Source organism: Oryzias latipes, chromosome 5 (assembly GCF_002234675.1).
Source record: "Oryzias latipes chromosome 5, ASM223467v1".
NCBI classification, from domain to species: Eukaryota; Metazoa; Chordata; class Actinopteri; order Beloniformes; family Adrianichthyidae; genus Oryzias; species Oryzias latipes.
The window spans coordinates 13,842,825-13,860,221 of NC_019863.2; the positions used below are offsets into that span (position 1 = coordinate 13,842,825).

At 39.4% G+C, this 17,397-nt stretch overlaps 2 protein-coding genes across 4 annotated transcripts; one reads left to right on the plus strand and one right to left on the minus strand.

The window, feature by feature from the left end:
• Positions 1-19: 19 nt before the first annotated feature.
• ppp4r1 (protein phosphatase 4 regulatory subunit 1) lies at positions 20-15,307 on the plus strand. Of its 3 annotated transcripts, XM_020703225.2 has the most exons (21): positions 57-75; positions 154-237; positions 2,204-2,248; positions 2,765-2,894; positions 4,306-4,412; positions 4,497-4,639; positions 4,760-4,906; positions 5,144-5,251; positions 5,334-5,399; positions 5,614-5,772; positions 6,669-6,778; positions 6,976-7,490; positions 7,578-7,873; positions 8,519-8,602; positions 8,680-8,865; positions 9,773-9,934; positions 10,086-10,186; positions 11,549-11,669; positions 11,921-12,055; positions 13,077-13,218; positions 13,434-15,307. In XM_020703225.2, exons 2-21 carry the CDS (start codon positions 231-233, stop codon positions 13,577-13,579), a joined length of 2,910 nt encoding a protein of 969 aa, XP_020558884.1. In that variant the 5' UTR covers positions 57-75; positions 154-230; the 3' UTR covers positions 13,580-15,307. The 3 variants fall into 3 exon arrangements, with proteins under 3 accessions (XP_011473288.1, XP_011473289.1, XP_020558884.1); XM_011474986.3 differs by having other exon boundaries at positions 20-237; XM_011474987.3 differs by having other exon boundaries at positions 20-237; positions 7,602-7,873.
• Positions 15,308-15,599: 292 nt separating this feature from the next.
• bcdin3d (BCDIN3 domain containing RNA methyltransferase) lies at positions 15,600-16,759 on the minus strand. The gene is made up of 2 exons (XM_004068810.4): positions 16,517-16,759; positions 15,600-16,270 (listed from the first exon to the last, which is right to left on the minus strand). Exons 1-2 carry the CDS (start codon positions 16,721-16,723, stop codon positions 15,725-15,727), a joined length of 753 nt encoding a protein of 250 aa, XP_004068858.1. The 5' UTR covers positions 16,724-16,759; the 3' UTR covers positions 15,600-15,724.
• Between the last annotated feature and the right edge of the window lie 638 nt (positions 16,760-17,397).

The window sequence follows — 17,397 nt, forward strand, 5'->3', positions numbered from 1 at the left end:
ACAAAGAGCCTCACACTCCGTGACGCGTCCACGCTCAGTTATGTCGAGTTTGTGTTTGAACTGCAAAAAGGTTACGTAAGTATTCGCTCCAAAGATATGCAGCCCGTATATACCAGCATATATGCAGTGTCTAGCACCAGGAAATACTTTCAGGAAGTAGTTCGCCGCCGTGTTTGAGTGACAGCTGTGGGGTAGTGACAGCAGCCCGCAGAGCCGAGCCAATACTCAAGATGGCAGGTAATACACTTTTTAAAACCTCCAATTAATATTATTTTTCACTTTCACATTTTTCAAGTTTCAAATCTGTTTCAGGAAAGTGTAGAAATTACATAAAGACGTTCATGTTAGCTGTTTTTGGTACCCGTGTTGCTAAATCGTGCTAAAGCCGCGTTAGCACTATTGGCAACCCTAGCTAACTAGCTAACGACAGCTACTGAGCGGTGTCGAATTAAGTCCCATTCCGGTCGTTTTTTAAACAAATATCGTCACTTTCCGTTTAGTTTGGCTTGTAAAGAACAACTTTCAACTCTTAAAAGCTTGTTGTCCGTCCTTGCTTACGTATTTTCGACCTGTTGACAGAGCAAACGTTAGCTTGATAGCTACATACAGTTAGCCAGTAGCTGACCAAATCCTTCTTTACACTATAACAAAGCGGCTTTGCTGTTCTTCACCCCACTGCTCAAAAGATGCTTTGAAGCCTGTCTCGATGTTTTCTTCAGTCACGAAACACGTTTTTTGGATGTAATTTTGTTAAAAGAAAGTGCTTCAAATTTGTAGCACATTCCTTTGCTTGCAATGTCTAACTGTAAACACATGATCCACTTCCTTCACTTGGTTTGCTTTGCTTTCTCTGTTTTAGCACACGTTTTGTGGTCTTCCTTGACTTAAAAGTTGTTTTTTGATGACGCTTGGGCTTTTTTGTTTTTATTAATTAACTTAATACTATGCTAATAATGATGTTAAGGAATTTTATTAATAAAATAAATCACGAAATATATAAATAGACTTTCTAAAAGGTCTAGATTCATAGATTCTGTCATCACAGATGGGCTATGGGATGAGGATCATAAACCTTGTGTTGTTATATTTGGTTTTTGAATTTAAATTTGATCAGTTTTTGGTCTTCTTTATATACTTTCATTTCCTTTGGTTAGTTATTTCTGTTACTGTTAGAATAATGTAATGCCAAATATGAAAATGTAATTGAATTTGGACCAACTCTGAACATGTTGATTCCTAAATCAAAATGTTTTAACAAAAATAAAAGGATATAGCTGTATAATATTGCACGGTGCTTCTACAGATGAAGTGTTTATTTCCTCTGTTGGACTCAGAAAAGACACATCTGGACTGTATTTGACTGAAAAAGCAAACTATAAAAGACACTGCAATATAGTATCTTATTTTTACCATTAGCACTCTTTATTCTTCAATCAAATGACACATTTTTTTAAATAATCAAAATGTGTCTAATATGACCAAATGTACTAGATCCAAAGCAGAACATCAGGTGTACAGCTAACAATAACAATAAGCATACAAGGCATCTTTCCAATGCCAAATACGTACTTTTTTGTGTTAAACTTTTGTTTTAAAACTAAAATCAAAACTAAAAAGTCATTTCAGATTGTGTTCATTTAGAAAATACTAACACAGCCTCATCCATTTTTATAGCCTCTGTTATTCATTATGGGGGCTGTGATTTAACCTGATCAGCGATTTGTGTACACTAAACTTCATTAAGAGGCTGCAGACTGAAGCATGTTGTGTTTTTATGTGCTGAGTCACATCATGTTTTGTTTAGCATAATAGGGTAGGTGGAAAAATGGCAATACTTCCTAATAAATGTAGAATTTTCTTTGGACCAACAGTGTAAAAAACCAGGTAAAACTAAAAATGTAAAGACATAAAAAAAAAAATTGTGTTTGCTTCTTGTTTTCTACAAAGTCCATCCTCCCTTTAATGTTACATCTTCCTAAATGTGGGGAAATTGTTTATTACAAAAGGTTAGCGTTATGCATTTTCTCTTGGAAAGTTTTTATTCGGCCAAACTTTGTGTTACTGAAATGAAACTTTCTGGTCAGAACCGCAGAAAATCTTCCCCATCATGATTCCTTTACAGTACATGGTGGGAGAAGTGGTGATGGTGTGGTGAGGGTGTTAGTTACTAGAAAAGCCTCTTCTTTTCTGCTTGTCTTTGCAGGTCTATCTTTATACTTTGAAGATAGTCATGATGATATGGATGACTGTAAGTATGCTGGTAAAACTTTACTAAACGTAAAAAAAAATGTTTAAAATATGTTATTTTTGTCATAAATGAATTTGTGATTTATTTATTTATTCCTTCAGGGAGCTTTTCACAAATTATATATATATATATATATATATATATATATATATATATATATATATATATATATATATATATATATATATATATATATATATATATATATATATATACACACACACACACACACTCATCATAATTAGCTTTTTTATTGCTGTTATAAAAGACTAGACAATACTTTTACTTTAACTAGCAACTGCAAATTTAAAAGCTGCGTAATCGTAAAAGGAAACTTACAAATATTATTAAATAGAGCTTTGCGTGTGCACTCATTTTTATTTTTTATAATTCGGTCCTTTGAAAGTACTGATATGTTGGCCAAGTGTTTCTTGACAAAATCCCATTACAAAATACTGGCATGGATTTGTTTACAACGTCCATCCCTGTAAACAACCCTCTGTGTTGTTCCCACAGTTGGATTTGATGACTACGGGTCAGACTGTGACGGCATTCGCATCACGGCTTTTCTTGATGCAGGACAGGACAACCTCACACCTCTTGGGAGGCTAGAGAAATATGCTTTCAGCGAAAATGTCTTCAACAGGTAATTACAGTCCCTGCTTTCAGCCCCTTCAAATCTGCATTCAAAGAGCTCATATTTGGATTTCAGACCCCCGTGACTAGAAGGCTGATTGCTCACATTTGCATTTCTGCTGCTTCTGTAGTCAATGGCTGGTTTGTAATAGAGGAATTGATTGACATCCTCTGAACTGTTGATGATGGATTCCACAGTACCAATGTGTTTTGAGAAAGATAAATGACATAAATGTACATTTGACCAAAGCTAACATTTTTTTCTTCCTTATGTAAATGATAAATGAAACCATAGATAGATAAAAACTTGACATTAATTTTCTACCTGCTGTGTTGCTGACATGTCCTGTTGGTGATTCATGTTGAAAGAATCGTGTCACACCTTGGAAGTCTTGGCAACAAAGAAGTTGTTGCTCAGCAACAATTACCGGTAGCCGAAAGATCTTTTTGCTTTGATTTAGCAACAATTACGGAAGTTTATTTTTAAAGTAAAATTAAAAAGGACCAGACAGATTATTAGTTCTACAAATTTTGGTAGAAAACAACTGTCTTTACATTTTAAATCTCAAATAATATATGATATTGATTGGTTTATTGATGTCTTGTCAACTATTTATCTGTAAATGTAAATTGTATTGACTTAAATGGTTAGTTGTATTATGAAGTATGTTATCAATATGTTAATATCTTACTTTTTTCAAACGTATTTTTTGTAATGTTGGTCTGTTTCGTTTTATCGCCTAATGTCTGAACTTGTCTTACAGTCATCAGATTGCACGGTTGTCATGCTAGCATAGTTTGTAATGAGTTCTGCAGAGTTGACTGCAGTTCCACAGACATTTACACTCCGCCAGGCTCCATACTAGGCCTGCACAATGTATCGCATATTTGTCGTTATCGCAATATCAAGCTGTGCAATATGCATATCGCAAAAGGCGGCAAAAATCGCAATAAATGGTTACATTAAATATGCTAAAACAATCTTATGGATGCTTGAAGTATTTCACGAAACAAACAAATCCCTTTTTGTATTTGACCAATCGAATGGACTCCTTTACATCATAGACCAATCGGATGGAGTTCTATCATGTTAAATGTTCGTTTGTAGAACGATGTAGATGTGGGTCATTTGGAATGCAATTTTTAAACTGTTGCAGTGAAATGAAAATGATGTTTTTGGTTATTTTGCTACATGTTCATATAGATCGTCATTGCAATATTAATCACTAATATTGCATATTGCAAGTTTTCCTCATATCGTGCAGCCCTACTCCATACTAACAGTTTCTTTCGTTTTTTTTGGGCTGGTCATTTTTCAGTTAACATACTTGATGTTCTTGACAGTTCTGTCAGTGCTTTTTAAATTAGTGGCTTGTATGCATTGGCAGGCGTTTCATTAACTTCAAGCTTTTGCTTTCTAGGCAAATCGTGGCTCGCGGCCTACTTGATGTGCTTCGAGAGTTCAGTGAGAATGAAAATGACTTTATCAGTGTTATGGAGACTGTTGCCAGAATGTCAGAGGATGGAGGTAGATGCTTTTACGTTCTTGTGATGGTCTTTAGCTGGGGTTTGCTCGTGTTCCCTTTCCTCATGAACTGTCATGTGTTCTCAGAGCCCACAGTGCGAGCTGAGCTAATGGAGCAGGTTCCTAACATCGCCATGTTTTTGCACGAGAGTCGGCCAAACTTCCCAGCCGCTTTTTCAAGATATTTGGTACCTATTGTGGTCCGATATCTAACTGATCCAAATAACCAGGTAGGGATTATCGGTAGTCTGTTTTGTATTTTTTTATAGTTGAAATAAATGATCTTTTGGAGCAGTTGAATATTTTTCTCTCTTTTATTTGCATGAACTTGCTTCCTTCATGTTTTTCAGGTGCGTAAAACAAGTCAGGCAGCCCTGCTTGTTCTGTTGGAGCAGGGCCTAATCTCCAAAGCCGACATGGAGACCAAAGTTTGTCCAGTTCTTCTTGACCTGACAGAACCCGCCAGTGATGATGACTACAAAATTGAGGCAGTTGCTGTAAGAATCCCCACAGCTATTCATATATGTGATGCTCAGATTTCTTACTTTGTTGTTTAATTATCATTGCCATGTATTCACTATTAAAAGATCCAAAATGCATTCATCGCTGGTTCTAGTTTCATGTGCTTACAGTGCTCTCTGCTGTAAGAGCATTTGTGCTGGTTTCAGTGTTTAGGTGCAGCACAGTCTGAAGCTGTGATGGCACAACATCATCTGCATATTTCGTTGTTACAGATCTTGTGTAAAGTTGTAACTATGTTGAGCAAAGACACAGTGGAGCATCTGTTGCTGCCCCGTTTTTGTGACCTGTGCAGTGATGGTAGACTCTTTCAAGTGCGGAAGGTAAGTCTTCACCACAACACACTTTTCAGTATCTGCATTGTTTTCTAAATTCTTTTTTTTTGTTTTTTCTGGTGTGTTACAGGTGTGTGCGGCTAACTTTGGTGAGTTTTGTTCCATTGTTGGACAGGAAGCAACAGAAAAACTACTGGTGAGACTAAATAACTTTTTTTTTCCCCATTTGATTTTAACATAATAGCTTTCTGTTTTATTTATTTTTTTATTATCAGAGATGTTTTAATAAATCATCTTTAACACTTGTTTTTTAAAGCTGCTAAAAGGTCAATTCATGTTTGAGGTTTCCATTAGGAAGTTGCTTCTTACTTTGTCCTCTGATGGGGGTTCTGCTTTTGTCCTAAATATAGATGCCCAAGTTCTTCGAGCTATGTTCAGACAGCCTTTGGGGCATAAGGAAAGCTTGCGCCGAGTGCTTCATGATGGTTTCCAATTCCACTTCTCCAGAAGTCCGACGATCGAAATTGTCGCCTTTGTTCATCAACCTCATTAGTGACCAGTCCCGCTGGGTAAGGTGCACTCAAAACAAAAAAAGTTTCTCTCATGTTAGCTAGTAAACTGTATGGACCTTTTTAGCATCCCCTGACATAAAAATAACCACTCTGAATAATTTAAAACTACAGTTGTTGTTGTTAGTTTTTCTCTTGTGTATAAATTTTCAGGGATTTAACTTACTTAGTAAAAAGGGCCACAAATGTGTTGTTTGGGACTTGTGGCTAAAAAAGTATTAAATTAAAGATTGACATGATGGAGGACATATGTAAAGAAAATTAAGCTTAAAATTTCATGTCTAAATATTTGTTTATTCAAATCGTTGTGAATCAGAAGCAGGCACAAAAATGTCATTGGGTGTGACATAGAAGCTACTGCAGCAGGCCGCAAGCTCTCTGCTCTGCTCCATTCTGATGCATATGCTTGTTGACAGACAGATCCTTGTTTTCCTCGTCTGAGCTACTATCTGCTCCAACTGTACGACTGGAAAACTCCAATATTGCTTGCCTTTTTTGTTGCACCACTAATGTTAGGTTGGGGTTGTGTGGGACTGTAAGCTAGTGGGAGAACATATAAATAGATGTGTAATGGGAAGGGGGTGGGCTTTCTCTACACCAACGGTCCCTCCCACAACTCAGAGGTTGATATGTAACGGATTACTGATGCTCTAAAGAAACTATGTCCTAAAAAAATGACACATTTTTTAAATTTCATCTAAAACAGTCATAATTCTAATTAAAAGACCACTGAGAACACTTCTAAAATAGATCAAAAGTGGGACTTTAAAACATTCCTTTTAAATAGCCCACTGTAACTATAGTTTGGGGAAAATAAACATTTTGAGATGGCTTTATTTAATTCTTTCTTGGGTTTGCACTAATAAATATGGCTGGTTTTCTGGTTCACCTTCCAGGTGCGACAGGCTGCCTTTCAATCTCTCGGACGATTCATCTCCACCTTTGCAAACCCCTCCAGCACAGGCCTTCACTTCAGAGATGATGGCACCCTTCCAGAGATTCCCAGGTGTGTATCAGACAGGTGAAGTGACCTGGTTCCTTCTGTTCTTCATGACTACTGTATCACAGCTCAATTTAATTGTATACTTTTAGGCTTCTGTGTTGCCTTGACATGGTTAAAACAAGTGTCTTTGTTTTCTATAATCAAACACATTCACAACAGTTAATAAAGTCTACTTTTATCATGTTTTTTTCTGTTTTTAGCAACTGCTCGCTTAACTCCCTGAATTGCAATGAAATAAGCAACTGCCACACAGAAAGAAGCATCCCTCACACGCCTCCTAACCAGGACGGCCGTGCTACACCATCACCAGAGCATGTTTCGACAACAGAAAGCGAAGACTTGCACAACTTTGAGGACGACCACACTTCTGTTCTTGGAGAGCCGCATGACAACTTCACCCACACGGTTCGAAGTGACAGCTCAACAGCAACAAAAAGTCCCAGCATCACAAAAGGAACCGAGCACACAGACGAGAACTTTAACTCTTTTCACTATTGGAGATCTCCCCTACCCGACATCAGCGGGGAACTGGAAATGTTAAACTGTCAGACGTCTGTTGAAGTGACAGAGACAGAAGAAAAGGAGGAGGAAGAAGCAGAAGAACTAGAAGAGAATTGTCCTGATTCCAAGTCTAGCCACGGGAAAGCTACCAGTGATCAGATCCAGAAGGTTTTGGATTGTTTGCAACCTCACATTGCTGATCCTGACGTACAGGGTGAGTATACAAACTAGCATATGTTTGTGGAGGATGTTGGCGCTGTTCTGTCAGGTAGATTTAGCTGTTTATATAATCTACCTCCAGTTCAAGTCCAAGTGTTGTCAGCAGCTCTGAAGGCAGCCCAGCTCGACAGCCCCACGGACAACAGCCCCCCTGACCTGCAGCTAGATGTGCAGCCTGAGAGCGACTCTGGAAGCCTTTCCCCAGAGTGTAAATCTGAGGAACTGCAGTCAGAGATTGAGGGAGCGTTGACAGAAGAAGAGCAAACCATGGAAACTGTTCCAGCTTCAGAGACGTGTCCTCTCCAGGAGCAAGGCGATGAGCCGCAGACAGAGACCCTGGAAAATAAGGAGGAGTCTCCTCCGTGCTCCCCTGTTATGGTAGGAGACTATTGTAATCTCTGTCTGTTTTTAACTTTCAGTGACATTTATGCAGCAGGAATAATCTTTAGAATGATAATGAGCCCTTTTGTGTTCATAAGTTCTCCATGTGTGTGTGTGGGTTTTCTCTGGGCACTCCAGCTTCCTCCAACAATCCAAAAACATCTTTCTTTGGTTGTTTAGTGGGTCTAATTTGTAAATCACTGTGTGATTGTTGGTTCCTGAAGGCTGGTGACCTGTTATGGGCGTATCCTCCCATCACTTTCAAACATAGTAAAGGCTTCAACAATTTCCTCCTGACCGTTCTCGGCATAAAACAAGTTTAGATAAAGGATGAATTTAATCATTTGTTGAAATTTCAGAGCTCCGCTGGGATGCTGGGTACATTAACCATGTAAATATCTCTATTGTGGATCATTCAGGCTGCTTTTGTGTTTAAGTCCAATTATAATTGATTTTTCTGCCATTATACAATTGTAATTCTATTTTTTCTTTGCTTTCATTTAGCTTTTGACTAAATTTACTAAAATGGTCAGCTTTTAATTGAACGTCAGGCTATTAGACCAAAGGCTAATCCTTCCTTTTTGATAATGTTATCTGCTTTTTTAATCTATAACACTGATGGTGTGGATCTGTGTTTAACAGGAGTGTGAACTAATCGAGAGTGTAGAGGAGGAGAAAGAAGACTCTCCTCACAGCCCGTTGTCTGAGGATAAACCTAAAATCCAGGTCAGTTGGATTTTCCCTTTGTACTTTTACCAGCACAGAAATGCATTTTAAACCCAGTGTTTGACCCCCACCTGTAGAATGTCATCCCCCAGCCTCTGTTGGACCAGTACCTGTCTATGACAGACCCGGCACGAGCCCAGACGGTGGACACGGAGATAGCCAAACACTGTGCCTTCAGCCTCCCAGGAGTAGCCCTCACTCTTGGTCGACAGAACTGGCACTGTCTGAAGGACACGTACGAGACCCTCGCTAGTGACGTACAGGTCAGGAAAACCTCAAGAAGACAAATGGGATTAGATTTGAAGTTGGATTCTTAAATGTGTGTGAAAAGGTTGGATAGAGAGGCTGCTCAGACGCTGCCTTTTTATTCCTCTGGGGGTTTTTGTTCAGAATTTGAACTTTAAGCTGTTGGGATGTGACCTGACTCAACAGCAAGAACAATGATGTGTGGACTGAAAATGCTGAGGCCACAACTCTGCAGGAAACATGTCAGGAACTTGCATGACTCTTCTGAACAGATTTCTTCTCAAATAGAAGGAAAAGAACATCAGAAATATATGGTAGCTGTACCACAGAAATGTGTTTCAATCAAGTGGAAAAGGTCCCATTGTGATTGGCTGTGGCAACCCCTGAGGGGATACGCCACAAGGTAAACAATAACCATATTGGTATTTCATTTAGGATTTCCTATTCTTCCAAGACTAGTTTGATTTGTAAAAATTAGCTTAAAATGATTTTGACTTTGGTCCTTTTTCATCAGTAATGTTGTGGTATTGATGTATTTTTCCCTCCGAGCTGTGAAACAACACCGTGCAAAAGGAACATACTCTGAAGCTACAAACTGTCGGGACAAATGATTTGTTTGCCTTTGCTCTATCTTTCCCTTATAACTTTTTTATTATAGACAAATAAAGCGACCGTTTTTTGTTTTTTTTACAATTTTAAATTAAATTAGATTAAAATGTCAATAAATTAATCATATTTGAGCAAATCCCTTTGTCTCAATAAAACTTAGCTCAACCAGACAGTGAATGTAGAGCCTTTGTTTCTATGCTGTGTAAATCTTAGGTTTTTTTTCCTGTCTTAAAAAGTAACTCATTTATTAAGCTGCTTGTTTTTCTGTTTCTGCTGCTGTCATCTTGTGGTGTTTTCCTTTGTGGTCTTTCTTAGTGGAAAGTGCGACGCACACTGGCTTTCTCTATCCATGAACTGGCGGTTATCCTGGGCGACCAGCTGACAGCCGCTGATCTGGTTCCCATATTCAACGGCTTCCTGAAAGATCTGGATGAAGTTCGCATCGGCGTGCTGAAGCATCTTTATGACTTCTTAAAGGTAAAGTAATTCCCATGCAGACTAAAGCTGCAGGTACAGTCACAGCTGCTTCGTGAAAGATGTTGAAGCTCTTTAAAAATCATTTCTAAACCAAAGGAAGTCGTTGGCATGGGTGTGCTAGATAATGTTGTTTGTCATTCTCTTGTTGCAGCTGCTGCATGCAGACAAAAGGAGAGAGTATCTGTACCAACTGCAGGAGTTCATGGTCACAGACAACAGTCGCAACTGGAGATTCAGATATGAGCTGGCAGAGTACGTTGACTTTTGTTTCCTCACACACAACAGACTTGAACATCATTTTCTATTCAGTTTATTCATAAAGCACTGCTTCATATTTCTGTGTTAAAAAACATGTCTATGAGGACTCTCATTCATCCAGGTTGATTCCATCATAGTAGTAGGTTTAGGGGCTGTCATCTGCAAACCTACTACTATGGTGTTAAGAAACAGTTTCAGTAGGGGGTGAGGGATGCAAACCAATATATTAGATATCATAATATTTTAGCCAGACTAATAACAGTGTTCCCTCGTTTATTGTCAGGGATAATTAAACCGAGATGGGTGAAATCCACAAAGTAAGAGTATAGATGTTTAAGGCTGTAAAAGCCTTTAGGCACACTTTCGATACTTTTTCAGACAGACTTTACATTTTCCCATTTTCTCTCTTGTTTAAACTCTCAAAGCTAAGACCTTCATGGAAAAATGAGCCCAGTATTATAGAATAAATACAAAGATCTGTTCTCGATCAGTGTTTTATGTAAATAGGGGAACGCTGAAAGCATCCTCTACAGGAGATGCAGCACAGAGGAAATTGATTGACGAGGTCAACAGCCAATCAAGATGTAGAACACATTGTGTTGTAAACAAAACATGCAAAATCACGCTAAAAAAAATCTGAAAACAGCGAGACCACCATGGATGAACACTGTATCTATAAAAGGGGTTTAGGATTGTACATTCCCTTTTTTTATGTTTATTTAACACCACATTATCCTGATTGACAGCAGATTCATGTGCTGTCTCTTGCTGGATTAGTAAATAATAATTATTTGTATTTCTAGCTTCTTTTTTTGGGGGGGGAATAAAGCCAAAATCTGTATATTTTAAGAGATAACCATAACATGAAAAAGAAAGTCATTCTACAACATTCTAGCATTTGGTTCTGCTCACACACTTGTGCACTGTTGAGGCAAAAACATGCGTCAATGGAGAAGTGTGAATTATTCATGACACAGTGTCTGGAGAATATTCTCTTTCTTGACCGTGGTCTCTTCAGGGTCCTAGTGCCAGTTGGATCTAGTCCGGGCTTCACATTGCTGGCAGCTTGCCCTTTCTGTTGTGTATTTTTAACGTTTGCTTCAAGCAGTGACAACAGTAACCAACACACTGAACATGTGTGCACATGAACGCAATAAGTAGCTCCTATTGCCACATATCATGGAGCATAAATGCATTTCTGCTTTGATAGGTATGAAGTCATAACACAATCCTGTCTTAAATAAAATCAGGCATAGTTCTTTTAGCCCTAGATCTGTTCAAATTACAGGTATTCTAACTGACTTTATTTTCTATCAGCTTCATAATTGTGTGTTGCTGTTTTTTTTTTTCCTACAGGCAGCTGATCTTGATAATAGAGTTGTACAACCACCGTGACGTGTACGACTACCTCAGACATATAGCGCTCACCCTTTGCTCTGACAAAGTGTCAGAAGTCCGGTGGATTTCTTACAAACTGGTAAGTTTACAAGAAATGGGGTTTGTAGAAAGACATGTCTAAATATTTAAAGAAACATGACAGTAGTATCACAATAGAGAGGAAGTTTAGATGCTACACACATGGAAGAAAAAAACCCATAACCATCATGATTCAGGTTTTAGCATCAAGGCGACATCTGGGGAAAATATTCCAATTTGTCAGCTGCTGATTCATTCATTGAAACTTCTAGAAGTGGTCTGAGTGGGTTGTGTGCTCTTACCTGTCGTCAGGTGGTGGAAATTCTGCAGAAGCTGTATGCCAGCAGGGCTGATGACCTGGGCTTGGAGTTCATCAATGAGCTGACCGTGAGGTTCTGCCACTGTCCCAAGTGGGTGGGGAGGCAGGCGTTTGCCTTCATCTGCCAGGTCTGTGTTTGCTTTTAGAATCCACATTATATTAGGGAAGAGGTATTCTCAATAATTCTTTGAACACGCTTTTGTTTATTTTGGTTTTAATCTTTCAACTGAATGTATAAAAATGCTGATACTGAGCTCCTAAACCAAAAGACAGACTGACCGGTGTGAACTTTATTACTGCTGTGTGATTCTAAGTTACAAGCAAAACTGATGGAAAAATTTTCACTTAATTTTTAATACAGCAAAGAAGACTTTGATTCCTAAATGCAAACATGCATTCAATCATTTTTATTTGAGTAAAACTTGGACAGACTAAAAAGTTCTGTGGTTTTCTCTGTTTCATTTCTGGTGAATCTGTTTGATCTCTAACAGGAACACTTTCCTCTGAATATCAGCTGTTTCTGCTGTTTTCGCATACAAAAGAAAACATTTGTCAGTGTCAATTAAAGACCAGCAAGTAGATGGTGTTCGGCTTGGTCCCGCCTATAAAATCCTCCCACAATTCTCTGGGAACGATCAACTCATTTACTTGCCCATGTCATACTTTACATATGTAGCCATGGTGAAACAACAGAACTTCATTTGTGTTTAAAAGCCCAGATGCACATTAAAGCTTGCAGATAACCTGAACCTCAAAAAGTGAGCAAAGTGCTCTGGGCTCTGAGGGGTTTTTACCCATCAACTTACAAACTGTGACTAGTCAGTGCAGCTTTCCACTTTTTTTTTTTTTTTTCCTGTTTCTGTGTCCATGGCTGTCTCCAAATCAAATGTCCTCAAAGACACAAGAGGGACAATTCAGCTCAGAAAGGGGGGTGTTTGTGTTGCTGGTTTTATCTGCAACTGAAAATAATTACAAAACTTGTTTTTTTGTCTTCAGTGTTGCACAATCAGATAAGGTTGATGCCATAGAATGCTCTTTGTTGATGAACCTGTTTGTTGACTTTCTATGTGATTTCTCTGGACTGAACTCCTTGTTGACGGACTTCCTCCTGCAGCTTTCTGACTGACCGTTCTGTTGAATCTCCTGCAGGCTGTTGTGGAGGAGGACTGCATGCCCATGGAGCAGTTCAGCCAGCATCTCCTGCCCAGTCTGCTCAGCCTCTCCACAGACCCTGTAGCCAATGTCCGCGTTCTGGTGGCCAAGGCTTTACGTCAGAGCGTGATGGAAAAAGGTATAGAGCAGGAACATTTCATGTGTGTAGATTATTTGCAGTTTCCCAACATTGTTTATTTCCTTGTAATTCAAGCCTTGGAGTGTGACCTTCAACAACCACAACAAAAAGATGTGATGATGAGCAAGGTTCAGAAATGCTGGGTTGGATGTTGAATGTCCTGTTTGTGCAAAAATGTCACCTTTTCTCTCCTTTTTTGATTTTTTTTCCCCCAGCTTATTTTAGAGAGCCGGGCTGTGCCTATTCTAACAAGCTGGAGGAGACTGTGATGGCTCTGCAGTCCGACAAGGACCGAGACGTCCGATTCTTCGCCAGCATGGACCCAAGCAAAGGCCTAATGGACACGGCCCCTTTTATCTAGCCTCAGCTCTCACACACCTTCACAGCCTGCCTGTCTTACCTTCTTGGCTGCCTGACCGACACACGGCTGGCTTAACTGGCCACACCAGCATCTGGACCAGAACCCTTTGAGAGTATTGAATTGGGATGTACAAGTGCACGAATGCTCAGACCACGCGGCCCTGTCTCTGGAGGGACGCTGAAGCGCACACGACAACAAGAAAATGCAAAGTACTCAGAGATTTCCACAGCCGAGCAGGACTCTGGTGGCCGTGGTGGCGGTTGCCATAGTCATGTCTGAACTTGCTCCCACCCCCACGCTAACATCGACCCCACCGCCACAGACTCACACTTTCCAAAGCTAATTCTAAACCCAGTCTTTTGTTTTCTTTGTGGATTTCATGGCTGTGTGTGTGAGTCCTGCTGGACTCTGATGTGTGCACTAACTCAGGGGGACTCATCTGAACCTGAACAGCATTATTAGCTCATGTTATAAGGAGCCGCTCCTGGATTTCTGGTTGTAAAAGAAAAACTCCAGTTGCAGAAGGTGCAGACCAGTCCAAGCTTTCCACCTGAACGTCGGTTGTCTCTAATGTCCTCTGACTTCTCAGATGTCTTCTGGTTTCTTCCCTCCCACCGTCTCAAATCCCTTTTAGTCTCTCCTGGTCTTCGTGGACCACAGAAACCACTACTGCTGCACAGATGGGATGATTAGTCTGCCACTTCGTGGTATCTCTTAAAAAAAAAAAAAAAAAGCAATCTGATAGACTATGACGTGCCCAAAATGTGACAGTATGTCTCCTAAATGGCAGGAGATGAATGAAATACCTCCATTTGTTTATGGCCAGCAAGTGTCACACATGTGGAGGGACATCCAAACTGGTTCTGAATGTCCTAGACTGTGTTGTTTTTTTTTTTAAATGCTCCCCATCCTTTGATTATTGCTTTGGTGTTGAACCATCACTAACTAACAAGGGCTCATGACAAAGTGACTCCAGCTGATGCAGAGAGGAAAAAATCAAGCACACTGTTAGAAAATGCACGCCTCCCCTCCTTCATCCTGCTGTCTGGACCACTTCCTTCAGGTGAACTCCCTGACATCAGCGTGAGACCACGGTTTCCTCAGTGGATCTGAACGACCAGTTGTACAGTAGAATATAGTAATGGCCATGTTACTGAAACATGCCTCCATTTTTCTCTTTGTCGGTGGAATGATTTAAAGTATGAGATTTCGTAAAACTTGTTTTCATTTTTGTACAGCTTGAACCTGTGGAAGACTGTCGGTGGAACCAAGGCCAGTTTGGTAAAGGTGTTTGAGAATATGGGAGCAGTCACCAAGTCACTTTTTTTTTGAACCCCCCCCTCTCTCTGGTGTAAATGGTTTTTCCCCTCCCTGTTTAGTTTTTCTTTGGAGCATAATTTGAGAACTTGATAAATAGTGTGCTGTGCATCTCATGCCTTTCTTTTTCGGAAAGGAGAGCTCGCTGCAGTAATGGCAGTGTCGACTCATCTCGTCTGTCTGCAGTTTGTGTCCATCTCATTTTTTTTAATGTAGTAGAACAGTTAATATATACATTTTATGAGAATTATTTTTCTTTTTCAATTCTTCACCACAGCTCAAAGATTTTATATCCTACCTTTACAAAATTTACAACCTTTGTAACTTTCAATGGTTTCTTTTAAAAAAACAAACATTTTATGTATTGTTATTTTTAGTATTCTGTAATTAAAATTATGAAATTAAAGCAAATTCAAGTCTTGTGCCTGATTTATTAATTACTGGCTTGTTTGTTTGCAGTTTTTTTTTTCTTAACCAGAACTAATTTGAAGAACTAAAATTTAATGACTAAAAAAACTGCAGCAACTTGCAAAACAAAAAATGTAATATAAAATATTTACATAATTTTAAAGCATGGTGTAAAAATTATGTAGAAATGTTACCAGTTTGTATGAAAAATCCTTTATAATGGTGAAATTGCTCAAGCTAATGACAGTCCAGTTTTAAATTCTTGTGAAATCTAAACACCAAAAAATGAGGAAAATACAGAAAATAGTTTTTTTATTTATTAGATGAAAGTATTTCCATTAAAAATCTGATGGCAGTCAACTGATTTCTTCAGGTAAATATCATTATGTGCTGCAGATTAAAAATATTGGTCCTGAAATGTTATTTGCGTCTAAAGAGCAGCAGCTTGCGATCCCATGCGGTGCTGCCAAAGCTCTGGATGAGTTCCATCCCACAGTGTTTCTCCAGATGCTCCCTGGCATGATCCGCCATGTCCCCCCGGATTTTAAGGGTCTTAAAGTGGTCAAAGTCGGAGCGACCCAACTTCCTGAGCCGCCGGGCTGCAGAGCGGTAACATTTCCACGGCTGCGCCTCAAGCAGGAGATGCTGGCTGATGGAGGCCAAGCCAGAGAGCAGCTGCGTCAAGCCAGTGTCTCCGTGGTTCAGGTGGACCCACATGGTGACTGCCAGGCAGAGACACAGGTGGAACCGAGAGCAGCCATGCTCACTGAGGTAGACTTTCAGCTGCTCGGTGTTTTCAGTGATGTCCAGAGTGATGAAGGTGATGCTGTCCTGCAGAGGGTTGGTCTGCTGTGCCCTCTGAACAAGACTCTCATCCAGATCAAATCCCAGCAGGTGCACTTTTCCTCTACGTTGGTTCCCTTCAGACTGCGGCACCAGATGCTTGTAAAAGGCTACGCTCAGTTCCTGACAAACACAGAGACAGCGGTTGCTAGGAGACGCCATAAATCTTACACAGCACCAATGAGATAGTTTGTTGACTGTGAGGAAAACTGTGAACAAACTAAACTGATAAACAGTCTTATTGGTTTTTTTTTTTTTTTGTTGCATGATGAGAAATTTACAAATCCAAATGTCTGCCTTGGCTAGTCTTAGTTTCTGCCTTGACCTTAATCTCTGAAATCTATTTGTAATAAATTTAATCTGACGGACCCCTGAGTTACAGCCCACGTCCAGGATCAGCGTGGCCTCATCGTCGCTGTAACCCAGTTCATGGAGGAGTGTGGCCGGAACCAAACTCAGACGATTCTCCGGAGGGTTGAACGTGTAATAATTTATAAAGTTGCCGTAAGGAGCAGCTCCAGGATCCTCTTTTTCATCACCGCTGTCACAACTCGGTGGGTATGTTGCCTTGTCCATGTGTGTTTCTGTAAAATAAGTCCGGGTGGAAACTCTGGTGCGTAGGGGAACTGCACACTTAAGATTTGTTGTGGTGTTTGCGTGTGCGTGCGTGTGTGCGCGTTTTGTCTTTTCTATTAACATTCCTTCAAGAAATTCCTTTTGTTCCCTTTATTTAACTGGTTTTGAAATAATTCTGTTGAAAGCCCATATTTAAAAAAACAAAAAACATTTTTTGACATATTTTCAGTTGTTTCACTATGTATATAATTACACGTGTTTTCATTCATAGTTTTGATGCCTTCAGTGTGACTCTACAATTTTCGTAGTCATGAAAATAAAGAACTCTAAGAAGGTGTGTCCAAACTTTTGGTCTGGACTGCATGTGTGTGAGTGTGGGTGGGTGGTTTTTATCTGTCTGAGTTCCTTAAGTGTTATGTTGTGATCTTAAAAATGCTTTTGTATCGAGTGATTTGTTGAATGCTTTGCAATTCAGGGCCACCGTAGTTATGCTTAACAACCCTGAACATTTTAAATAAAGTTTTTGAAGTCCTAGTTTGGAAAAATGTATTACAAAATGTTTTTTTTTTAAATGGGCTCTGAACAGAATTATGTCAAAACCACTTAAAGAAAGAGAACAAAAGCAATTTATTAACGCATAAAATTTGTAATAACTACGGTGACTTGTTAAATTG